This window comes from Rhipicephalus sanguineus, chromosome 1, assembly GCF_013339695.2.
Source record: "Rhipicephalus sanguineus isolate Rsan-2018 chromosome 1, BIME_Rsan_1.4, whole genome shotgun sequence".
In the NCBI taxonomy this organism is placed as follows: domain Eukaryota; kingdom Metazoa; phylum Arthropoda; class Arachnida; order Ixodida; family Ixodidae; genus Rhipicephalus; species Rhipicephalus sanguineus.
In genome coordinates this window covers 147,556,306-147,578,984 of record NC_051176.1, presented here as the reverse complement: position 1 = coordinate 147,578,984, position 22,679 = coordinate 147,556,306, and the positions used below count along the sequence as shown (strand labels likewise).

The following is a 22,679-nucleotide window of genomic DNA, read 5'->3' as shown; positions in this document are numbered from 1 at the left end:
CAAAATTGAAAAATTTCGGGGGGGGGGGGGTTTGAACCCCCCCCCCCCTTGGCTACGCCCCTGGTGCTGTGTATTCATATCTAGCAATTGGCGACTTGTAAAATGTTTGAGGCATCTGGCGAGCGGAATCCCTTCAGCTCGTCGCTGCAATGATCGTCGCGCTCTCGCTATCCGTTCAACGCCCCTGAAGACACAACCACATTGCCAGAGTTTACGTTTATTGGTGATCGTTTTCGAATTTTTTGTTTGTCCGCATGCTTTTGCAGGTCGTCGCCGTACAGGAGAATAAAATAAGATCAGCTGGTAGTGTGGCGGCACCTGTCGGAGCAGATATCAACTACTCCGCGAGCTTTGTCTTTGTTGCCAGACGGCGTGCTGCCGGGCACACTGGGCCAGTGCACTGGGCCTCCGAGAATGCGCGCAATATCGGAGGCCATGACTGCGCAAAGCTCAAGCCATCGAGTGCGCTCATGAGAGCGCGGAGATCGTCGGCGATGCCAGCGAGTCTGTGAGTTGAGGGTGCAAGGCAGTGGTGAGGAGGAGGGTATAAATATAATTGTCCGTAGCGGCCTTGGTACACGGTAATGATTTGGGGATGCTCTTGCCTACTCTTGCCTAAACGCTGACAAAACTTCGAAAAACCGTTTCAGGGTCCCTTTAAAGGAGCACTGACACAAAATTTCGAAGGCGAGAAAATGAGTGAAATAGATGTTTGTGGAGCCGTACACAACGTCTACGAAATATCAAGGGCCAATATAGCCTAGAACATATTTAAAATCAATTTTAAAGTGCATGCCGCGCGACTGAGCGAGATGCGAGCGCTTCGCGACGCCGACATCAACGCGGCGGATGTGTAAACAAACCTACGTCACGAGTTTGTGTTGGCTGGTTGTGCCTTTGCGCTTGTGCCGTGCAACCTGCCATTTCTTCCTCCGTGCCTGCGGCTTTGCGTGTGCTAGTTGTGTTCTCTTCCGCTGTTCGCTCGTCGTGCCCGTTGGAGATGTTATGGCCCGCTCACGCTAGCGGCAAGCCTGCCGCAACGGCGCGGTGCCGCAGAAACGTCGGCCGTCGCCGCACGCACGAGAGCTGTCCAGCTTGCACGGCAAGCTTCGCCGGCGACGCATTCGCGCCTCCGATACCTCCGAAAAACATGGCAGCACTATCAAAAGCGGTTGTCCGCCTCTTCGAATCTATCAAGTGGCCGCCGTGCGCTCTGTAACGCGTAAGTTCCGAACTGATGCTTCCATTTGCTTTAGATTCATGTCCTTAAGCTTCGACAGCAATGTATTCGTCCCGATTCGGCGCCGTTTTTGAGAGCCATAGTCAAATAATCGATGCTGTAAGTTTAGCGAGTCGAGATGGGCGCTTCCGAATGCTCGGAGGACATAGATTACGCGTTGTTTCTAATCCTCCATAGCTGGCGCCACTTGACCTGGTTCGGCGCCCACCGCACCCACGTTCGCGCGCCGCCTACGTCACAATTTTGCGTGTTCACGTGGCCAGCTGTGGTTACCCGTCCCCCGGAAGTAGCTTCCTAGCTCGGTGCTCTTTGAAACCGAAACTGCGACTGGGGTCTCTAAATAAATAACCGTCGCGCACTCACGCAAACGACGTTTGCAGCCGTGATAAGTGGATCATAAGCTATCTACTGCAACAAAAAAAAAAAAACAAGGTGCAAAATTTTTGTGTCAGTGCTCCTTTAAGCATATATAGCAATTCATAAAATGCTTCTGGATCAGTAAGTCACCAGCTTCATGATATGAATTCCAACAAAAGTTTGTTAATGGAACATCAATGATCTGCTGCAGTTCCTGAAAATCAGTCCAGGGCAATGACTATGATATATTAGAGGTACTTCTTGTAATAAAAGACTTCCTTATCACGTCACATCTTTTTCTTGACATCTGCCCCAAATGAGCAGGTAAGTCAATAATTGTTGGAGTTTTATGCCCCACAACCCCACAATACGATTATAAGGGACGCCGTAGTTTAGGTTTAAATTCTGACCATCTGGTGTTCTTCAACGAGCAAGTCAATTAACACACATAATTGACAAAGATTACTCCGTAATATCTGTACGTTGTATCTCCTATGAAGTTACATCTATGAGTAGCAGGAACATTAGCTATATAGTAACGACCTAACATACTGACAAAGTCGAACAGAACATAGAATGGTCATACTTTATTTAGCGGCAACATGATGTGAATATGGCAGGCTGTATCAATCATATTAATAACGCCGAGTGATTATGGCAATGTTCAGTATGGTCCACTCAAAAAGGCAACACCTAGTCAGTACTTAGGCCACATCACATTTTTCTTCACTTTCAAAGAAAAAAGTGCTAGGTATGATGCAGTGGTAAACATGCACTGATGAAAAATTCATTCATACCAAAATATAGCTAAAATGAGAACTGCAATAATTATATGGAGCTTCCTTTGAGAGTGAACCACGCTGAACTCTACACTGCAAAAATGTGCCCCCTGTCCCCACCCTGCCCCGCCCTCCCTTTAGCCCCTTCTCTATTCACAGTTGTTAAAAACACTGGTCCCCAACCCTCTCAAGCTATGACTGGAGTTCCTTTCATTCCTGGTGTCTTCTGGAAAGGTGTTCCCTTGGGTGTCTTGGCACCTCCTTTTGCCTGTCCTGGTGTCTTCGGCCCTTTCTGTCCAGGTGTCTTAGGTCCCCCCTTTTGACCAGGTGTCTTGGGTCCTGCCTGCTGCCCCGGTGTCTTGGGTCCTGCCTGCTGCCCCGGTGTCTTGGGTCCTGCCTGCTGCCCAGGTGTCTTGGGTCCACCCTGCTGCCCAGGTGACTTGGGTCCACCCTGCTGCCCAGGTGACTTGGGTCCTCCCTGCTGCCCAGGCGTCTTGGGTCCCCCTGGTGTCTTGGGTCCTCCCTGATGCCCAGGTGTCTTGGATCCCCCTGGTGTTTTGGGTCCCCCCTTTTGACCAGGTGTCTTGGGTCCCCCTTGCTGCCCAGGTGTCATGGGTCCCCCTTGCTGACCAGGCGACTTAGACTTCTTCCGTCGCTGCTTCTTCTGGGCAGGAGTTTGGGGAGAGCCCTTTTGAATGGGGCCACCAGGCTGCTTGCTGGAGGTCTGGCCTTTTGCAGTACTCTTGCCTGCTTCTGTTTCCAGACTGCCTGCCTTCCTGTTCTTTGGGCTAACGGCAGCATTCTGACTTGTCTCGACGGCAGGCTTGTTATGTTCTGCACATCAAAACACGAATAATCAGAAGTTTTCAAGCAAGGATGCAATGCAATGTGAAATTAAGAAGCATTAAGAGCATTGTTGATCCCCAAGATTGCAGGCAATGTCAGACCCAGAAATGCTCTCTCCTCACAGGAACCGATATGCTTACTTACAAGCAGTGAACGACTTCAGTTTCTGCACTTGTGACTCTGAAGTGAATGCTAATTTAGCATCACATTTATCATCAGCTTTCTAAGGAAATTTCTGTACACAATTAGAATTCTGCATCCCACTGCGCTGTGCAGTCATGTCGACATATGCAGGAGCTCCATAATGTAGAAACTGTTATAGTGCCCCAATATCCAAACTCATACTGAGTCACCAGGCATTACTGCCCACCAGCAAAGCTCAAGAAACAAAACATCAAAACATTGCCTTGACTAAAAGTACCCCCGTAACTCAGGAACAGCTGTGCAGTTTCTGATCACGTCCTCACTTAACATCAACACTCACGATCTCTGCAAGTCACCTCTGGAAGACTACATAATTAACTAGTAGCAATAATGCTCATAAATATGGAAAAAAGAAAGCATTAGGCCAAGCAGACCATAAAAATGTTTTACTGAAAATGAAACGTCACGGCTTCCTTGGAAAGCTTTTGATTTTTCCTCGAGCTATGCTATTGAATACCAGTAAATGTAACAATACACAACATACCTTGTTTACAATACTTAAACGGGTATACCACAATAAAATAATAATATCTGGGGTTTAACGTCCCAAAACCACGATATGATTATGAGAGATGCTGTAGTGGAGGGCTCCGGAAATTTTGACCACCTGGGGTTCTTTAATGTGCACCTAAATCTATGTACAGGGACCTCAAACATTTTCGCCTCCATCGAAAATGCAGCCGCCGCGGCCGGGATTCGAACCCACGACCTTCAGGTCAGCAGTTGAGCGCCATAACCACTAGACCACCGTGGCAGGGCTTAGTACACCACGACAATGCATATCTCTTTTCTCTACAGGTTAACAGGTACCTACAGTACAAATCTGCATGGATATACCGATGTAATCTGCTTTCATTAATTCAACCCTGAAGGGACCAATGAAATTGATCAAGTTATCCAGCTGGTCGGATATTAAAGGGCCAGTAAACAACCCCACGGTCCAAAATGTGTGATGAAGCGATAACCGCGCACTTGTACGATGTGAACATGGTGCCGCAAGAATTTTGCAAGTAAGTGCTGTAATAAGGAAATTACAGGGTATAGACCGTTGCATCGGGTGAGGAGGACTGGGCTGGCAACCAGTGCTTTCCTCCTTTCTGGCTCGTGCGCGACGGCGCGGAGTGTTGCGGGCTGGTGCTTGTATGAGTGGCGTTTTCGAACAATTTTTTTCGTGTTTTAGGTCGACCTGCAGATTTCTGTCTTATTGCGACGTCAGCCAGTGAAAGGTCAATCTGAAACCACTGTGCCATTTTTGGTTGTTCTAACAACTAGAGAAAAAAGGAAACTGCTGTCTGCATAAGTATGCGACGTGCATCACCAAGCACGGAGTGTGTGCAGTTGCAAACCCTAAAAGGTACATCATTTGTGTTAAGTTACAAGTTCGCGATTCCCCGCGAACACGCAATTCCCCGTGTTCTACGCAGTCAAATGTCAATCTGATATGGCCAGATTTGCGAACAAACATAAGTGGTCAAGTACGGCCCTGTCCGGTAAAGTGCAAAACATCTAAGTACCACTTGAGTAGCCACCCGAGTTGTTTTCGCTTCGTTTTATTATTACATTTTAATATGATGTGTTTCGTCTAATAATTAGCTTCGCAGCTCGGCTCAACACGGTGATCGCTGCAATTGATGTATACCGGTATTAGCACGGACAAGAAATCCCTCACTTCACAGCAGGGCAACCGGTATACATTTAATTATTGCTCCGTACCAGCCTTGTAAAACCCAAACATTCAATGAACACATCAAGACGTGGAGAGATCTTTGTCGTGATGTTGCAACTTCCGTAAGACAGCGGAGCGTATCGCATACGATGAGCGATATGAAAGCCAAATAGTAAAAAGAGACAGAGAGAGAACAATTCTGTCGCTCAGTGTGTAGAACTACCTCAGGAAGACAAATGTTTAAGTAGCCGAGAACAGTGTCCGACAAGTCGCGCAATGATATACAACATAGTTAAATCTCTACTAAGTGCGATACAAAAACCATGTTACGCTTGTCTAATGTTTCTTGAACTGCGAATTTTGCTGTTTAGCGTTGCGAGCGACAGCAAGAATTTCGCAAGAACAGTACATCTGGTATACGAAGTTATATACAGGGTGTCCCAGCTATCACGCAGCACGATTTAAAAAAAGAGGTACGGCGTTACGCGAAGCAAACCTACTGCATATTGTTCCTAGTACACTGGAATATCCACTGCTATTTTTTACGTTAATGAGGTTTAATTAATTAGTCGTAATTATATTTGTAACTCGATAAGTACTCATTTAATTGTCAAAATGCCAATGAGGAGTATGTAGGCATGTTCAAATGGCATCTAACTGCACTACTTTCAACAACGTGCTAATTGCGCACTCATTTTTTCCGCTTGATAAAGAAAGCCCGCGAAATATGAAAAGTGACACGTGACTAGAGTTTTCTGCGCGTCGGGAACCAGCGCCCTCAAACAGGCTCCATATGAGGTAGACAGTATCAAGGAAAACATGCAGAAACTCCCCTGCCTAAGAAACGCACCGCTTGGTTTTACAGAGTCAGGCCGTAATAAGAACACCTGCCGTGTTATCAATGAGAACAGTCGGCCGTGAGATATGGATGATTGCGGCGTACTATCGAACGGAATGAATCCCAGCGAAATTGCACACGTGTCGTTATTGGCGCCCGACCTGTACCCTTGCCAAAATGCGGAACGCTGTCTCTCGCAACGGACAACAGGCGAAGCGGTTGTTTGCAGTAAGCTTATTTGAGGGCGCTGGTTTCCTTTGCGGGTGGGAGCGTAGTCACGTGTTATTTTTCATATTTCGCGGGCTTTCTTTATCAACCGGAAAAAATGAGCATGTAATTAGTACGTTGTTAAAAATTGCGCAGTTAGATGTCCTTTAAACATGCCTACATACACCTCATTGACATTTTGACAATTAGGTGTGTACTTGTTGAGTTACAAATATAGTTATGACTAATTAATTGAACCTCATTAATGAAAAAAATAGCAGTGCCTACTCCAGTGTACTAGGAACAATATGCAGCAGGATCGCTTCGCGTAACGCCGTTCCTCTTTTTTTGAATCGTGCTGCGTGATAGCTGGGACACCCTGTATATATAAAAAAAAACGCAAATCGCCTCCGATGCCGATCAAAGGCTCGAGCCCGGATGCGCTTCCGTTATTCGCCAGCAGAAGAAACTCTTTAACCATCTTCATCTCATCGCTACCGAAATCCAATCAAATATCACGACTCTTAAAAGAAAAAAAAATACCTTTTTTTTTGCGTGAAAACAATTTGGTTGAGCCTGAGGTGCAGCAATCACAATAAGATGTGTTGCCAGAGAGTCACGTATAAAGACTAAACAAATGCAGGTTTAACACAGTATGGAATTGTGCATATTCTGCTGCTGCGGCTTGTTGTCAAATCCTCGCGCATTGCCCAGAACAGTGCGACGCCTTTGCTATCATATTGTCCAGCCGAACCATTTCCCACCCTTCACACGAACGCGCCACATCAAAAACCGTCGCACGTTAGAAAAAATTGCCCGTGTATCTGCTTGCTTCGCTGCAAATGTCGTCAAAAGACGATAGTCTTCTGCCGGCCGGCCGTACTACATGAGTCCTCCTCCTCTATGTTGAATCTCAGCATCTGGATCCTAGCGTCGCATTTGCAGCGCAGCCCAAAAAACACTAGCATTTTCAGCGCAGCGCAAGAAACACTAGGGTCTTTAGAATTACATATCTGTGTAGTTTCTAGTAAAAGAACACACCACCTAATACTTACGTATTGATGTTGCACCTCAGGTATGCGTAACATTTGCTTTTTGATCGACAATGTTCACAAGTATAAACGGCGATACTGGTGCAAGATGGCTGGGCGTTCAGAAAGTGGTTAAACTTTGGCCGGGTGGCTGAATCGGGTGACAGAGAGACGAAAATTTCCCAAGAAAGACTATCGTCTTGAAAAGAAAAAGAAGTGTGCTGGCATGTCAACATTAGCATCGTTTTTATGTACCAGCACCTCCCTATAAGCAGCTCTAACTTCATCCACACCAGTGAGCAATAAACGAGCGAGTATTAAGCGGTCACTTAAAAGCTGAAAAACAAGATAGACAACTGTTTGTGAGCAACAAACAGATGCCGCGCCATGAAATCGAGACTGCGTGTTCGTGCACTACTGCATGTATGAGCGGTAGTCTGTGCGACAGCATAAACACACCATGCATGAAAAACTAAAGGTTACAGTCCAAGAAAAAAATTCGTTGCATACCTTAAGAATGGCTGAACTTGTTTGCCCTGCTAGAACGAATCGAAATATTTGCGTGGTTTTCCAACAGACAGTGCCGAAAATATGACGTAGACCACTTGCGATATGTTCGTGCCGCCGTATATTACCATCATTGATCCTCAATTGATCAAACCTTTTCAGGATGTCTCACAGACTCATTTCCTACGTAGACTGCATCTCTTGATACGAAATTCAGCGTGCCGGAGCGAAAAAAAAAACCAACTGCAACTGCAGCCGCACGCATACCTTCCATACAAACGCGGAGCTTCGCACATGCCAGTAGGTTGCCAGCCCAGAGATGGCGCCGCTCACCAGGCAATATGGCAGCACCCACGAAAAAAAGGGCTATTCGGCTGGTTTCGGTTTCTCACGAGGCCTTGCCACCCTTCTCGGCAGCCAAGAGGGGTAGGCGTAGCCCGCTGTCGTGACTACGCCCACTTCGGCAACATACGTCAGCAATTACACTTAAACCTCATTATAACAAAGTCGCATTTGACACGAAAATGCCTTCGCTATATCTGAAAATTCGTTATAAGCATATATTCTAACCATTGTATCTGTTACCAAGGCTATTTTTCATTTACTTCGTTAGAAACACTATTAGAGAAAGATCCAGCTCTGCAGCTTAACGAATTTGCTACCTTATAATGAAGGCCTGACATGAATAAGTTGATCAAATACTTACTCCACTTGGGAACAAGTGCAATGGCGAACGTCAGATTTCTGTTATCAATTGTCCGGCACTTTGGATTCTTGACCGCTTTGATCAGTGCTTCACTGGATGGGAACTTCACCTGGGCATAGCTAAGACACAAGAAAGATATGAACAGTGTGCAAATGTTTTTTGAGCAAGCATGAAAACAATCACTTGAAACCAAGGGGCCGATGCAACCCTGCGTTATCACAGGCAAGTGAACCATAGTGTGTGCCTCACCAAGCCCGCAGCCCGAAGGCCCCCCCCCCCCCCCCCCCGAAATTTTGGTGAAGTAGGTGTTTTACCAAAAATAAATAATGAAAACAGGTGTTTTTTTCAAATAGTCAAGGTAAGTGTCCCCCCCCCCCCCCCGAAAAAAAATCCCGGCTACGGGCCTGGCCTCACCCATGCCTACTGCCAAAACTCTACAGGAGACCTCCAAGCTCCAAGATGGATTCATTTTTTGGGCAATGCCAAGCAATTCTGCAGAACGCAGAATTTTTTTATTTGATGCAACTTCTACAGAAATTGCATAAAACTGGCAAGTGGCCACTTTCTTGTCCTTTGTTCAGTTTCTGCACTGTTATTGCAGCACCAACTAGCCTGATCTGCAACCCTTCTGAAAAGGGAAAAAGGCAAGCTTGTGCGTTAACTCCATGTATTGTATTTGACGAATAGAAAAAATTTATAGCAAGAGATTCACGAGGCAAGAGAGTCCAACAGTAAGGACTTTCTATGATAACTTGTAAAGTTGTCGCAGAGCCCATTTTTAGGGCCCCTGCAGCAAAGGAATGATCAAATGGCCTTAACTACTGCCTCACTAATAACTTGCCGCCAAATATTTTTCGAATCCATCAAGTTTAGTCAGAGTTTGCAACGCTATTTCCTTTCGGCCTGACGAGCATGCTGGAAGTTACATAACCACGACATTACCTAGAGTATTTTCCCATTTTTTCATTGAATGTGTTCACACTTTTGGTATGACGACAGGCGTGCCACTGGCACAGTGTGACACCCTGTCACAGTTGCGGTACCTATGCAGCACAAGTGCTATTGTTGTGCAAAAGTATGGCTGAGCTAAGAGTACCTGGTGTGCGCCTGCTTTGTCCTGCGTCATCTTGACTGGTGGATAATAGCCAAATCCAGACAGTGCATTTTCATGAATTCAATTAGTTAAACACAGAGCGATGTCTGGCAAGGTGTCTTGCTTGCAAGGTGCATAAAAGACACAAAGCATAGCGAGCTCAATATCAGAAAAGTGACCAACTCAGGATTGTAGGGTCTGAAACAGCACAAATGTGCTGTTTCGAAAGCACTGTGTGCCACCTCACAAGAACTTGGGGAAAAATAATATAAGCAGATGACCATTGACCGAGACTGGAAGTACTAAGATATTTACATTTTCTGTGTTTCTAGAGAAACATGTACGGTGTTTACTCGTGTAATGAACTCACACCGCACTTTTGTCCTTGGAAAATACTTTTTTTTTTATTACACCCCACTTCAAAAGTTCCAGTGTAATCGATCTCAATAATGGAAAAGCACACTGTCATACCTCAAACAACGATGAAAAAATGTATACAAAAATTAACAAAACAGCCTTAGGGACCATCCTAAACCATGCCATCCACTGGCCAATGCAAGCGCGAACAACACAGGTCGGGACTTCAAAATCGCGGCTTTTTGTGGTATAACGCCATTTGGCGAATGCAAAAGAAACCTCCTCAAATACAACGCCATACAAGTACAGCTGCCTGCAAACAAAGCCCCCAACAACTTGTAATGCCCGCGTCTATGCTTACATAGTGTCCGCATTTTCCATTGTGCTTCTTCAGTGTTTTAGAGGGTATTTCCTTGGGGACCAGTAAGCTAAGACGGGCCAGCATGCTACCTATACAGCAGTTTTAAGTTCAAGGTCATTGAGCATGCCTTGAAGCATATCAACTGTGCGGCTGGATCAGCGCTGACTTTGCACGGCAAAAGATCACCGTGCACTTTGAGAGCTGAAACAAGGCCAATTTCCCCTAGTCGAGAGCTAAGTACTGGACTATGTCAAGATGCTCCGAGGTGAAGGCTGTGCAGTTCCTCACGAACTAATTTAAAACCACACACACGCAGGGCACAGCCAGAAATCATGACATTCCTGCTTGCGGCATTTGCCCCATATGTAACAAGCAGCTAGGCAAGCAGCGGTTGGACGACCACATTCATGCGCCGAAAGGAACTGTGCCTCATAAGTGCACAGAAGCACAGAAGTTGCATCACTTTGTTATTCACATCCAGCAGGAGAAGCAGCTCCTTCTATCCCTGAAAGGAAACATCAATCAGATAGATGGCTCTGAACTATGACAAGCTGCGAAACAGCCTGCTGGAAATGAAAGATGCGAAAAGTGTGCAAGTGAGGGCAATGGGTGCTGAAAAACAGTGATGCGTGATGTTAGAAATCACAGCTGGTGACAGGAAGCTGCCACCCTTTGTCATTTACAAAAGAAAGACTTCCTAAGAACTATCCCCACTGGCATCCATGTTCTTCCTCAAGAGAAGAGAAACGAATTGACGCAATGGAGAAGTTTGAATTAGGCAGTTAAAATACATTGAAAGCAATGTGAGAAAACCCAAAATTTAAAATTTGTTTGAACTAACTTTATCACAAGCCTACTGCATGTTCAAAAAGTGTAGAAGGGGCCCTTTAAAGCACAACACTGCCCTGTATCTGTGGTAGCTGGACATGAAGTGGAACACACTAAGAAATGTTCTGCTGTGTACAAGCTAATCAATGATGCACAGGAATAATAGCACATGTAGCAGGGTGGTTCCTCCCTTGCAGATAGACCACAAGCGAAGATAGCCTTGCCATTTTTTCTTTCTGTTGCACGTAAAGGCATAAGTCCCAGGGTAATGGGTACCTTGGAAGCCATTCTTCTGAGCCTCAGTGCTTAGTCTACACATTTAAAACACAATGGGTCGGATCAGATACATGCAAGAGAGTAGACATGATACAGTCGAACCCACTTATAACGATCCCACATATAAAAATCTATTGGTTATAACGACCATATTTCGATGCACTTACAATTTTCCTATGCTACCCACTGAAATAGCGTCCATATATAGCGAACATTTTTTAATGGGCCCCAAACCACCTCCGATATTTTTTCAAACATTTCAAGTAAACACGCGCATCGTGTGCAGAATGCCGTCAAGATCAACGATGCCAAACGTGGCAACGCTACAAGCCGCGGGCGCGCCACAAATTCCCAAGAAACAATTTCTTCTCCTCTCCGGGCCCTTCCTGTCTGCTTAGTGACGTGTGTGACGTCAGAGTGTTGAATCTGTGATGCAGTATGCAGGGGATGCTGCGTTAGGTCGAACAAGAACCTACGACTTCCGGTTAGTCTGCAAGCAGCTGCCCGCGCTCCTTGCTGTTAGTCGTGTTGCCCACGTGCGCACGCTTGCGAATCTGCAACTGCGGCCCATAACGCAACTACCAAATTGCTAGCGTACCAGCACAGTCACGCCTAGTGGTCTGATCAGCTGCGTGGACTGAATCCGACAGTGTTTTGCGATGGCTTTCACGCATCAGTCATCATCATCATCATCAGCCTGTCTACGCCCACTGCAGGGCAAAGGCCTCTCCCATGTTCCGCCAATCAACCCGGTCCTGTACTTTCTGCTGCCACGTAATACCTGCAAACTTCTTAATCTCATCTACCCACCTGATTTTCTGTCTCCCCCTCACGCGTTTGCCATCTCTTGGAATCCAGTCAGTTACCCTTAATGACCACCGGTTATCCTGCCGACGTGCTACGTGCCCGGCCCATATCCATTTCTTCTTCTTGATTTCAACTATGATGTCATTAACCCCCGTTTGTTCCCTGACCCACTCTGCTCTCTTCCTGTCTCTTAAGGTTACACCTATCATTTTCCTTTCCATCGCTCGCTGCGTCGTCCTCAATTTAAGTTGAACCCTCTTTGTAAGTCTCCAGGTTTCTGCTCCGTAGGTAAGTACCGGTAAGATGCAGCTGTTATATACCTTCCTCTTGAGGGATAGTGGTAGATTACCATTCATGATTTGATAATGCTTGCCGAATGAGCCCCAACCCATCCTTATTCTTCTAGTTATTTCACTCTCATGGTTCGGCTCCGCGGTTACTACCTGTCCTAAGTAGACGTACTCCTTTACAACTTCCAGTGTCTCGCCACCTATCGCAAAGCGCTGTTCTCTACCAAGATTGTTCCACATTACTTTAGTTTTATGCATATTAATTTTCAGACCTACTCTTCTACTTTCCGTATCCAGTTCAGTAATCATGAGCTGCAATTCGTCTCCCGCGTTACTCATCAATGCAATGTCATCAGCGAATCGTAGGTTACTGAGATACTCTCCATTAACTCTTATCCCTAGCTCTTCCCAATCTAGGGCCCTGAAAACCTCCTGTAAACACGCGGTGAATAACATTGGAGAGATCGTGTCTCCCTGCCGTACGCCCTTCTTTATTGGGATTCTGTCGCTTTCTTTATGGAGGACTATAGTGGCTGTGGATCCGCTGTAGATTTCTTCCATTATGTTTATATAGGCTTCGTCGATGCCTTGATTCCGCAGTGCCTGCATGACTGCTGATGTCTCCACCGAATCAAATGCCTTCTCGTAATCTATGAAGGCTATGTATAGGGGTTGGTTGTATTCCGCGCATTTCTCTATCACCTGATTGATAGTATGAATATGGTCTATTGTTGAGAATCCTGTACGAAATCCTGCCTGGTCCCTTGGTTGATTGAACTCCAATGTCGTATTAATTCTGTTAGCAATTACTTTTGTAAATAGCTTGTAGACAACCGACAGTAAGCTTATGGGCCTGTAATTTTTCAGGTCTTTCACGTCCCCTTTCTTATGGATCAAGATGATGTTGGCATTCTTCCAAGATTCTGGTATCCTCCCCGTCGAGAGGCACTTCGTATACAGGGTGGCCAGTTTCTCTAACATAATCTCTCCACCGTCTTTCAACAGGTCTGATGTTACCTGATCCTCACCAGCTGCTTTGCCTCTTTGCATTCCCTTTAGGGCTTTCTTTACTTCTCCTGTCAATACTGGTGGGATGTCAGATTCCTCTGTGCTATTACTCCTTCTTACGTTATCATCCTGAATGGCTCGGCTGCTGTACAGATCTCTGTAGAACTCTACCGCTACCTCAACTATTCTATCCATATTGTTTGTGACCTTGCCTTCCTTATCCCTTAATGCATACATCTGATTTTTGCCTATGCACAGTTTTGTCCTCATAGCTTTGAGGCTTCTTCCGTTCTTTAGAGCATGCTCAATTTTCTCCATATTATACTTTCTTATGTCGGCTACTTTACGCCTATTGATTAACTTCGAAAGCTCCGCCAGCTCTATTTTGTCTGTTGCATTTGAGGCTTTCATAGCTTGACGTTTCTTAATAAGGTTTTTCGTCTCTTGGGATAGCTTACCAGTGTCCTGTCTAACAACTGTACCCCCGACTTCCACTGCACACTCCTTGATGATACTAGTCAGATTATCATTCATTGCGTCAACGCTAAGGTCGGTTTCCTCGGTTAAAGCCGCGTACCTATTCTGAAGTGAAACTCTGAATTCCTCAACTTTCCCTCTCAGAGCTAGTTCATTAATCGGCTTCCTGCGTATCAGTTTCTGCCGTTCCTTCCTCACGTCAAGTTGAATTCTAGATCTTACCATTCTATGGTCACTGCATCGGATCTTGTTAACTACTTCCACATCCTGTACAATGCCCGGGTGGCCGCACATTATGAAGTCTATTTCATTTTTAGTTTCGCCATTAGGACTCCTCCACGTCCACTTACGAGTAGCCCGTTTTCTGTAGAAGGTATTCAAGATGCGTAAATTATTGCGTTCTGCAAACTCTACTAGTAACTCCCCTCTGGCGTTTCTAGAGCCGATGCCATATTCCCCAACTGCATGATCTCCAGCCTGCTTCTTGCCTACCTTTGCATTAAAGTCGCCCATCAGTACAGTATACTGTGTCTTTACCTTACTCATTGCTGATTCTACGTCTTCGTAGAAGCGTTCAACCATTTGATCATCATGGCTGGATGTAGGCGCGTAGGCCTGTACCACCTTCATCTTGTACCTCTTATTAAACTTAATCACGCATCAGTGCTTGGCTGCAAAAGCACCGACTGGAAAAACGAAAAGACGCGACACGTGTCACCGTACGGGTCCATACCGGCACGGCAACAACAGCAGTTAGCCGAGAAGCATGAGTTCACGGAGTCGCGGCAACCAGAAGTGCCCGCTGTTTCGAACAGCGCGTCAGCGACGACGCTTAGTCACGTGAGATTGGGCGGGGCACTCGGCGAGGAGGGCAAAGAGGCTTTGGGAGAGGAGACCAGCAGATGAGTGGAGGGTAGTGAAGGAAAGAGTGAAACGAGCGATCACAGCGTTTCGATCATCAAACGCGTGGAACTCCACTATTACGGCACCATTTTGAAACATTCTCATGGACTTGTGCACAACTGTCACACCACAACTAAATTACGACCTCTAGGTGGTTTGGGGCCCTTTAAAGCCTCCTACTTTTACAACAAACACTTCAGACATGGTCGCGGTAAAAATATAGCGCATACGAAGCGAAAAAAATTGCAGTTGCTTAGCTCGGCTATGCCAGGATATACATAGCGTTAGCAAAGGTTCAGCTGATTATTCTTAGCTTTCCAGGTTGTCTAGGATTATTAGCCTACTGTTCATTCTTCGTACTCTGAACCACTAATTGCCACGTAACTACTTCAGCATCCGATGAGATAAGCTTCTCTGCTATTCTGCGCCGTTGAGCAGCATTTGCGCTCTCCTTCTCCATGGCGTTACCCACCTGCAAACGCCAGTCAGAGGTGCTATCAATTGGCTCTAGCGCAGTGTCAGACGGCGACTGCACAGCGAAGACGAATAGCAGCGCGCGCGCTGGCACCAGTGTTTCTACCATGGCTACGACATCACTCCTCTCGAATGCGCAGACCAGCAGCAGCGAGTCGCGCGCGGCGGTGGCGGAGAGCGCATGAGTTCGCGGTGGTGGAGAGCGGTGAGCCAGCTGTGTGACATCACTGATCCTCGCGCATGCGCAGCACTGCTCATGAGGATCCACGCGAAATCGGCTCCGGCTAGGCAAGTGTAGCTAATGCTACAAAAAAGTTAAAACGCCTTCTAAAGCACGACAGAGGCGCGCGCTTGCACGTGCCCCGCTCCAGTTTACTCGGAACGAAGATACCCTAGATCGGCGAGCACCGCACGCTGATTTCGGACGCTACGAGCGAGGTCGCTCACTTTCTGGGCGTTTATTTAGTGGCAGAATGGCAGAGGAATAAAACAAAAAAGAAATGCAGTCAAACCCCACTACAACAAAATTGACGGTGCTTGGAAAAAAAGTTCATTAAGCGAACATTGCGTTGTAGTGAAATCGAAAAAAAAAAATATAGCTGACCTGAGCTAGTAGAACAGAGAAAATTTTATTTCCAAAATTCGGAAATTGTCTGCTGCTTCCTTTGTTTCCTCTGCAGCGTCATGACGCGATTCTCATATATGCATAGAGACGCCATGTTGAAAAGCACGCAGAAACAACGGCTTCCGCGAACAAACCAAACAGAGGCACAGGCGCGCAACACGAACTGCACAGTTGCACTAATACGCTAACACTAGCTATTCAACGACAACGGCGAGATGCATGCGTGCTATCACGGAGCGATGACTTAAGGGGAGACGCTCCTCAAAAAATTTTTTTTTTATTTCTACTAATAGAGACTTGAAAAGTTTGTTATTAGTATAGTTTTTCATGCAGATTTCAAATATGCAATCATTTTTTGTGTAGCTGCTATAGTTATTGAGTTATGCCATACACAATAGCAAAAAGTTACATTTTTTGCAAGCACTCTTTTATGTACTAAACTTTCAGTAAAAGCATTGTGTCTGATCTTATTTGACTCTTGGTAGATTGAAAAGTGCAAATATCTATCTAGATACGTCACAGAAATATTGGAACCAAGAAAAAAAAATTGTATTGAATGACTAATTACTTTCAATCTCCCTTGAAACAATAAGCTAATATTTTCACAACTAATGCTGGTAGGCATTGCAATTTAGAGTAGGTATTTGCATTCTGCATGTGTTGAAGAATATGTGTGCCAAGTTTCGTTACTATACAATGAATATAAGTTTCTAAAAGGCTGCCCGGAATACGTGAAACTGTCAAAAAAAAATGAAAATGAGAAAAACAAGTTCGAAAGTTCGCAAAGTTGGCATTTATTAGGAAATCATTCTTTTTGCATCAAATTGGGGCACAATGAAAAGTACCTTGCACTGAATGCACTGCAAGTGTCTAGAAGTCCCCTGCACCATAGCTTGGTCCTTCACGGCTCTTGCGGTCAGTGTCCTTAACACGAGCTCTCTTCGCTGTGTTGCGACGGTGTGCCCTCGCTTCTGCAGTTTGCTTCAGGTTCATCTTCCTGATGCGCATGACGTCACAGTGGTCACCATGTGTGGCCAGATCTTGTGAGGGGAGAATTCCAATGCCTTCGGGCACTTTTTCAAAGCCCCTGTGGCCTTTGTTGTACCAGAGTACACGAAGAGCGGTGGCTGTCTCCACAGTTGTTCTGGAGGCGAACTTTGTTTTTGGACATAGCAGCCATATCTTGCTGTTCAGCGATTCGGCTGCATTCTAAGTCTTGCCATGAAGGCACCGAATAAGGAGTTTCTCCTCTGTAAGGCGCTTATAGATAGGCATAATTGCCAATCCTTGAGCCTAGTCAACAGTGGGGTGTGGCGTGGTGCAGGCTCCCCCAGTGCTTCTGCACACTTGTGCTTGCACCACGAATTTGGTCCCACGGGGCAAAAGTTGTGGCTACTGGCACCATCACTAGAGCAGCAATGAAAATACGATGCCCATATGGCAGTGTACATATTTCGGACACTGTCCTTGTTGCTCGTGATGGCGATCTTGTAATATGTTTGTAGTTTTATTATTGTCACATCTTTCAGTTTTTCGCCTCGTGGCAGTGGCATTGCCAATTTCCGTAGGGCAGTTCCCAAGCACTTTGCAACGTGGTTAGTGCACTCTTCTTTGTCAATGGGGGTGTCACAGACGGTGACAGTATACATTTGCCTCGCAGACTGCAGTGTAGGCCTTGCTGTCACCGTCACTTAGGAAGCTGGTGAATCGCAGTGGAGTTTCATAAGACAAGGTCCTCTGCCATATATTGACAGCTGCCGCAGGTTCCATTGCGTGGGATGACCAGTCAGTATTTTTTTGGCAAACTGGAAGATGAAAAGCTCGCCATTTCTCTTCATCCTCCCCAAGGTCCCTGTGTATACTGCAAGCATGGCAGTAGTTCGAAAGAACTTCAAAATCGAGGCAGAGCCCCGTGTCCAGGGACACGACTGTGCCCACTCCATTGTGGCTTTTATGACCCCTTTTCTGCCAGGTGCCATCAAACATGACTGGCACATCTCTGCCGCCGACTGCGTCCTTCGTGATGTTTCATGCCTGGTGCAAGTTTTTGCTCACTGCCGTCATCGCCGCACCATGGAGCTTCTTGGAAATGCCGTTGAATGTCTTGTGATGCATCGGGCTCGGAAGACCGAGAATCGCACAAAATCGTGAAAGGTGGTCGTGGCCTGCGCCTATAGCGCGTGCTGCCATAACTGCCTTCACGTTTACAGCAAAGCTGTCACGCGAGCTGCCGCTGTCAAAACGAGCGCTCGTCCCTTGGTCCCCGGCCGAAGTAGTACGTCTCGACGTGTGCGTGACCGAAAGTGCAGATTCAGGGCAATCAGAATTTTGACAGCACAGTTCGATGAATGCCGAAAGTCCTTTGCGCTTTCCAGCTGCCTCTCGCACGCCGAGCTTCCGTTCGTGGCAGGTTGGGCATTGCGCACCCGCCGCAAGTGCCGTCAGCGCATCGATTTCGCAAAGCAGCGTGTTCGCAGTAGCAGCATCTACCGGTCTACGTTCACTCTCGAAGAATCCAATCTTCCTTTGGGATGCACTGACGAATTCCACGGTAGCGGCTATTTCACAACCACTGTTGCGGGGTTCGGTGTCGGTGTTAGGTCTATCCGAAGTCGGAGCGTCGGGGCGACGTCGTCGTTCGCTGTCGCTTTGGGAAGCGTCCGACGCCGTTTCCCTCGATACTTGTGGAGAGTTCTGAACTTTCGATTATCTGAACTGCACTTCTTAGGGCTTGCCATGACACAAAAATGCAGAGAAACGCAGAAAAACTTGATAGCGACGTCCGAGGCTTCGCTCTTTTGCCGGAGATAGGAGGGGGAGGAGCGTGGAGCGCACCGCCGTCCAATGGCGGCCACGCGCTACGTGCCGCGATATTCAAAACGCGTGACGTACGCATTGTTTTTCTCGTTTTTTGTTTATTCTGCGTGAAGGCACGAGACTGGCTACTAGTGGATTGTGAAGGATACAGCCTTCGCAGCATGCGTGCACGATTGCAAATGGCGGCCAACGCGTCGTTTTCGCGACAGGACGACGCGAACTACGCTGTTTTTCGAGACTTTCGCGCATTTCTCGCGTCACCGCTGCCCACTTGGAAGCATTTTTTGATAATTTCTCGTGCGAATTTCAGCTTGATATTTTCAGAAGTAATAGATTATAGTCCAAGGATGCCAATACAGCCGGAAAAAAAAAAGCGAAAATTTTCCAGAAAACCGCGACTTTTCGACACGCGTCTCCCCTTAAGCCTTATTCTATGCTATTCTTATCCACCACTCGTGGCTGGCTGATCCCGTTGATAACGAGGACGAATTCTTGCCCCGACCACCGGTTGCACTGGCTAAGCGCGAAAAGCATGAAAGGCATTGGCATTGGAAAAGGCATCGTTTCCCGATTGCACCCCAGGGCTGCTCGCGTTGATAACGCGGATGTACCGTCGCTCTGACCACTAGCAAAGCGCAAAAAGCATGAAAAGAATTGGAAAGGCATCAGAAAAGGAATAGTTCCACGATTGCACACCAGCATGGACAACTGAGCTTTAGCTTCAGATTGTCTGCGACTAAGAAGCAACTCCCGTTGCGAAAGCAGGGCAGCCTGATCGCCGTCGCTATCAAGCAACAGCGGCCCCCATGCTCAGTCAACAGCGGCGGTTTCTGGTGGTGCCAACACGCGATTTATACCGCTGTCACACAGGGCAACTTAAGTGCACTTTGAGCGAGTGCACTTCACCGGTAGTGTCATTTGCACGCTGTCACACAGGAACGCTTCGTGATACTCGCTGCAAAGTACACTTGCCGGCAAGTGCGTTTGCCAAACTCACTTCGCTGCGACGGAGTGTCTATCCTCGGCAGCAGTGGCTTGCAAATTGCAAATACGCTAATGCAAAACGCGACGATCATGGTATTTTTAAACCATCGTTCTCGTTATTAGGAATACTGCTGTGTATTCAAACAAATGATACTACAATAAAAAACCTCGCTACTCTCGCCCTCGGGCAATTTGCGGTCACGTCCGTTAGGGGTATGCGGGAGCACATGCATGCCAGCGCCTCAGCATGCATGCCGTGCAATGGCCGCGTCCGTCACGTTGTTTACTTCCTTGCACATGTGCAGGTCAGTCATTCTTTAATCATTTGCGATGGCGTGTGCCACGGGTACCACTTTCGCGAAGACAACGTGGTCCGACGCAGAGACGCGGGCATTCATACGCCTTTGGGAGGAGCAAATGATTGCTGCCAAAACACGCTCCAAACGTCCGTCACCACTACGCGTTCTGCACCGGAGTCCGCCATTTTTGTTTTCGATTCGTTTTGGATATGATACTGTCTTGTCTCGGCTCGCGATGACCAATGACGTTATGCAGTTGTAATATTTACTTCATTTACGCGCAAAGTTCATTGTAAATTATGTTCATGCCTATAATAAGCAATTAAACTGTGAGCATTGCCAAAAATAAATATATGTTGCGCTACTGAACCACCAATTGCCACTGCCATCATTTCCAAAGCACACTTCTCTTTCTCGTGTAGCAGCGCGCCGCCAAAGTGACACTCAGTGAGCGTAAGTGCACTCGCTCAAAGTGACACTAAATTTGCCAGTGTGACCGGGGTATTAGACTTTGAATTCATATTTTGATGTTTTAAAATGCACCAAAATGTTTGAGATTCTGTTTATTGAACGGTAAATTAAATTTCTGAGCCCGGAATTGCATCGTCAAATTTCGTTGAAGCGGAACGGCAGCAGAAAAAGTGTTCGTTGTGGCGAGCGTATTTATGTATTGACTCCTATGGACTGTTGACGGGGAACAGAGAATTATTCGTTGTACCGGAAATTTCGTTGAAGCGGCGTTTGTTGTAGCGGGGTTCGACTGTAGGAGGCAGCATGAAGCCTTGTGGTCAGCTTTCGCATGGCAACCATTTCTGGTGCTGTTCTCTGCAGCTACGATCGCTTATGATGAACCTATGCCTTGGAACGCAAGAAGTCATACAGTCGAACCCCACTACAACGAACATTTTCCGATTCCTCGTCAGCTGCCCATAGAAAGTAATGCAAAAAAATTCTCTTCATAACGAACGCGTTTGATTCGGTATTTCCGCTTCAGCGAACTTTTGGAGAACGACACTTAGACTGAACTGAAAGTGAACAACCGAGTACTCAAATTAGAAGGCCCTTCCAAAGCTGTGACAGTCATTTTTAGCGGTTCAACCAAGTCTCCGCGAACGAAACTGGAACCGCACTAAAGCTGCCTGGTTGCCATATTGGAAGACAAATCCAAAGTACAGATTTGAGCCACTGCAATCCATAGCCACGCGAGGTCATCACGCGGCTGCGCGAGACTGCACGAGGTCGCACGGGATCACCTCAATCGCTGCAGTTTTCTGTGGTTCGAGTGACCAAGTACTAGCACGCTCTACTCTGGTTTTCTCTGTGGTGCGTGTTCCGTGGAAATGGCTACGCCGTTGAGGAAGTGTAAATTTCTCTCTCTCAAGAATAAGGCACGGGTGATCGCCGAGGCAGAAAGCAGGAAAAAAAAATTCGAACATTGCCCATGATTTCGGCATTTCACCGAGCTCATTGTCCACGGTGCTGAAGAACAAAGACTCCATCCAGAAGGCATTCGCTTCGGGTACGTCTGCACAACACAAGAAAGTGATGCTGCCTAACCCAAACATGAGGAACTTGACAAGGGCGTCTACACTTCATTTGTGGGCGCGCGGGCGAAGAATGTCCCCCTGAGCGGAGCGATTGTACAGCAGAAGGCCCTGAATTACGCGTGCTTGTTTGGTGTCGACGATATTAAAGCCAGCACGGGGTGGCTTAGCCACTTTAAAGCCAGACACGGCATTGTTGGCAAGGTGCTGTCTGGCGAGTCGACAGATGCAGATGGCGAAGCTGCATCGGCCTGGATGTCCGATAATGCTGCGAGCATCCTTGACCAGTATGGTCTATCGGACATTTATAATGCTGACGAGACTGGTTTATTTTATGAGATGCTGCCTTCAAAGACGCTTGATTTAAAAGGATAACGTTGCCACAGAGGCAAACACAGCAAAATGAGGGTTACCATGCTCCTGTGCGCCAACATGGAAGGCTCCGATAAGCGCCCACCCCTTGTAATTGGCAAAAGTGCCAAGCCGCAATGTTTCAAAGGAAACCGAGGTCTTCCAGTTAAGTATGTCGCCAACAAAAAAGCATAGATAACACATGCAATTTTCACCAACTGGGTTGTCACCTTTGACCGTGACATGAAGAGGCAAGGCGGCAAGGTGTGTTTGCTGTTAGACAACTGCTCGGCCTATCGCATCGACGACGACGTCCTAACCAACACAGAGGTGAACTACTTCCCTCCAAATTGCACATCGCTAATCCAGCCGTTAGACCAAGGTGTGATTGTAAGCCTGAAACGTGCATACCCCAGCAGATTAATGCAGCGCATTCTGCTCAACATCGAAACTGGCTGGGTGACAAGGGTCGACCTATATGTGGCACTTCAAATGATGGCCTGTGCGTGGAGCACATTGAGGCGAGACATCATTTCAAACTGCTTCAGGCACTCTGGGTTTGGGAACACTGAAGCGGCGACCGGTTCAATCGAAGCCGAAGATGAACTTTTAATTGATTCACAGTGGACGACCCTCGAGGAAAAGCTTTGTTCCTGCCGATGTACAGCTAGACGACTTCGTAAACGTCGACACCAACGTGGAAGTCTACGAGGAGCTGACCGATTCACAGATCATCGAGAGCGCGCAGAAACATGACGTCTCATCGTCTGATGAAGATGACGATCCGCAAAACACGACTCCTTC

General features: G+C 46.8%; 1 protein-coding gene and 1 pseudogene across 6 annotated transcripts in view; both read right to left on the bottom strand.

Annotated features, from left to right (window-relative positions):
* Nucleotides 1–2,164: 2,164 nt before the first annotated feature.
* The window catches only part of LOC119399916 (nucleolin), a 69,535-nt gene continuing 49,020 nt past the window's right edge, over nt 2,165–22,679 (bottom strand). Inside the window, exons 8-11 of one of the 6 annotated variants that reach the window (XM_049417058.1) lie at nt 8,382–8,500; nt 2,887–3,210; nt 2,785–2,814; nt 2,165–2,730 (exon numbers count right to left, since the gene is read on the bottom strand). In XM_049417058.1, the coding sequence (XP_049273015.1) occupies nt 2,564–2,730; nt 2,785–2,814; nt 2,887–3,210; nt 8,382–8,500 (640 nt within the window). In that variant the 3' untranslated portion in view covers nt 2,165–2,563. Of the gene's footprint in view, nt 3,211–8,381; nt 8,501–22,679 lie in introns of all 6 variants that reach the window. The other 5 variants (XM_049417042.1, XM_049417052.1, XM_049417047.1 and 2 more) reach the window with 5 other exon arrangements.
* LOC119399952 (uncharacterized) lies at nt 16,651–19,116 on the bottom strand (annotated as a pseudogene).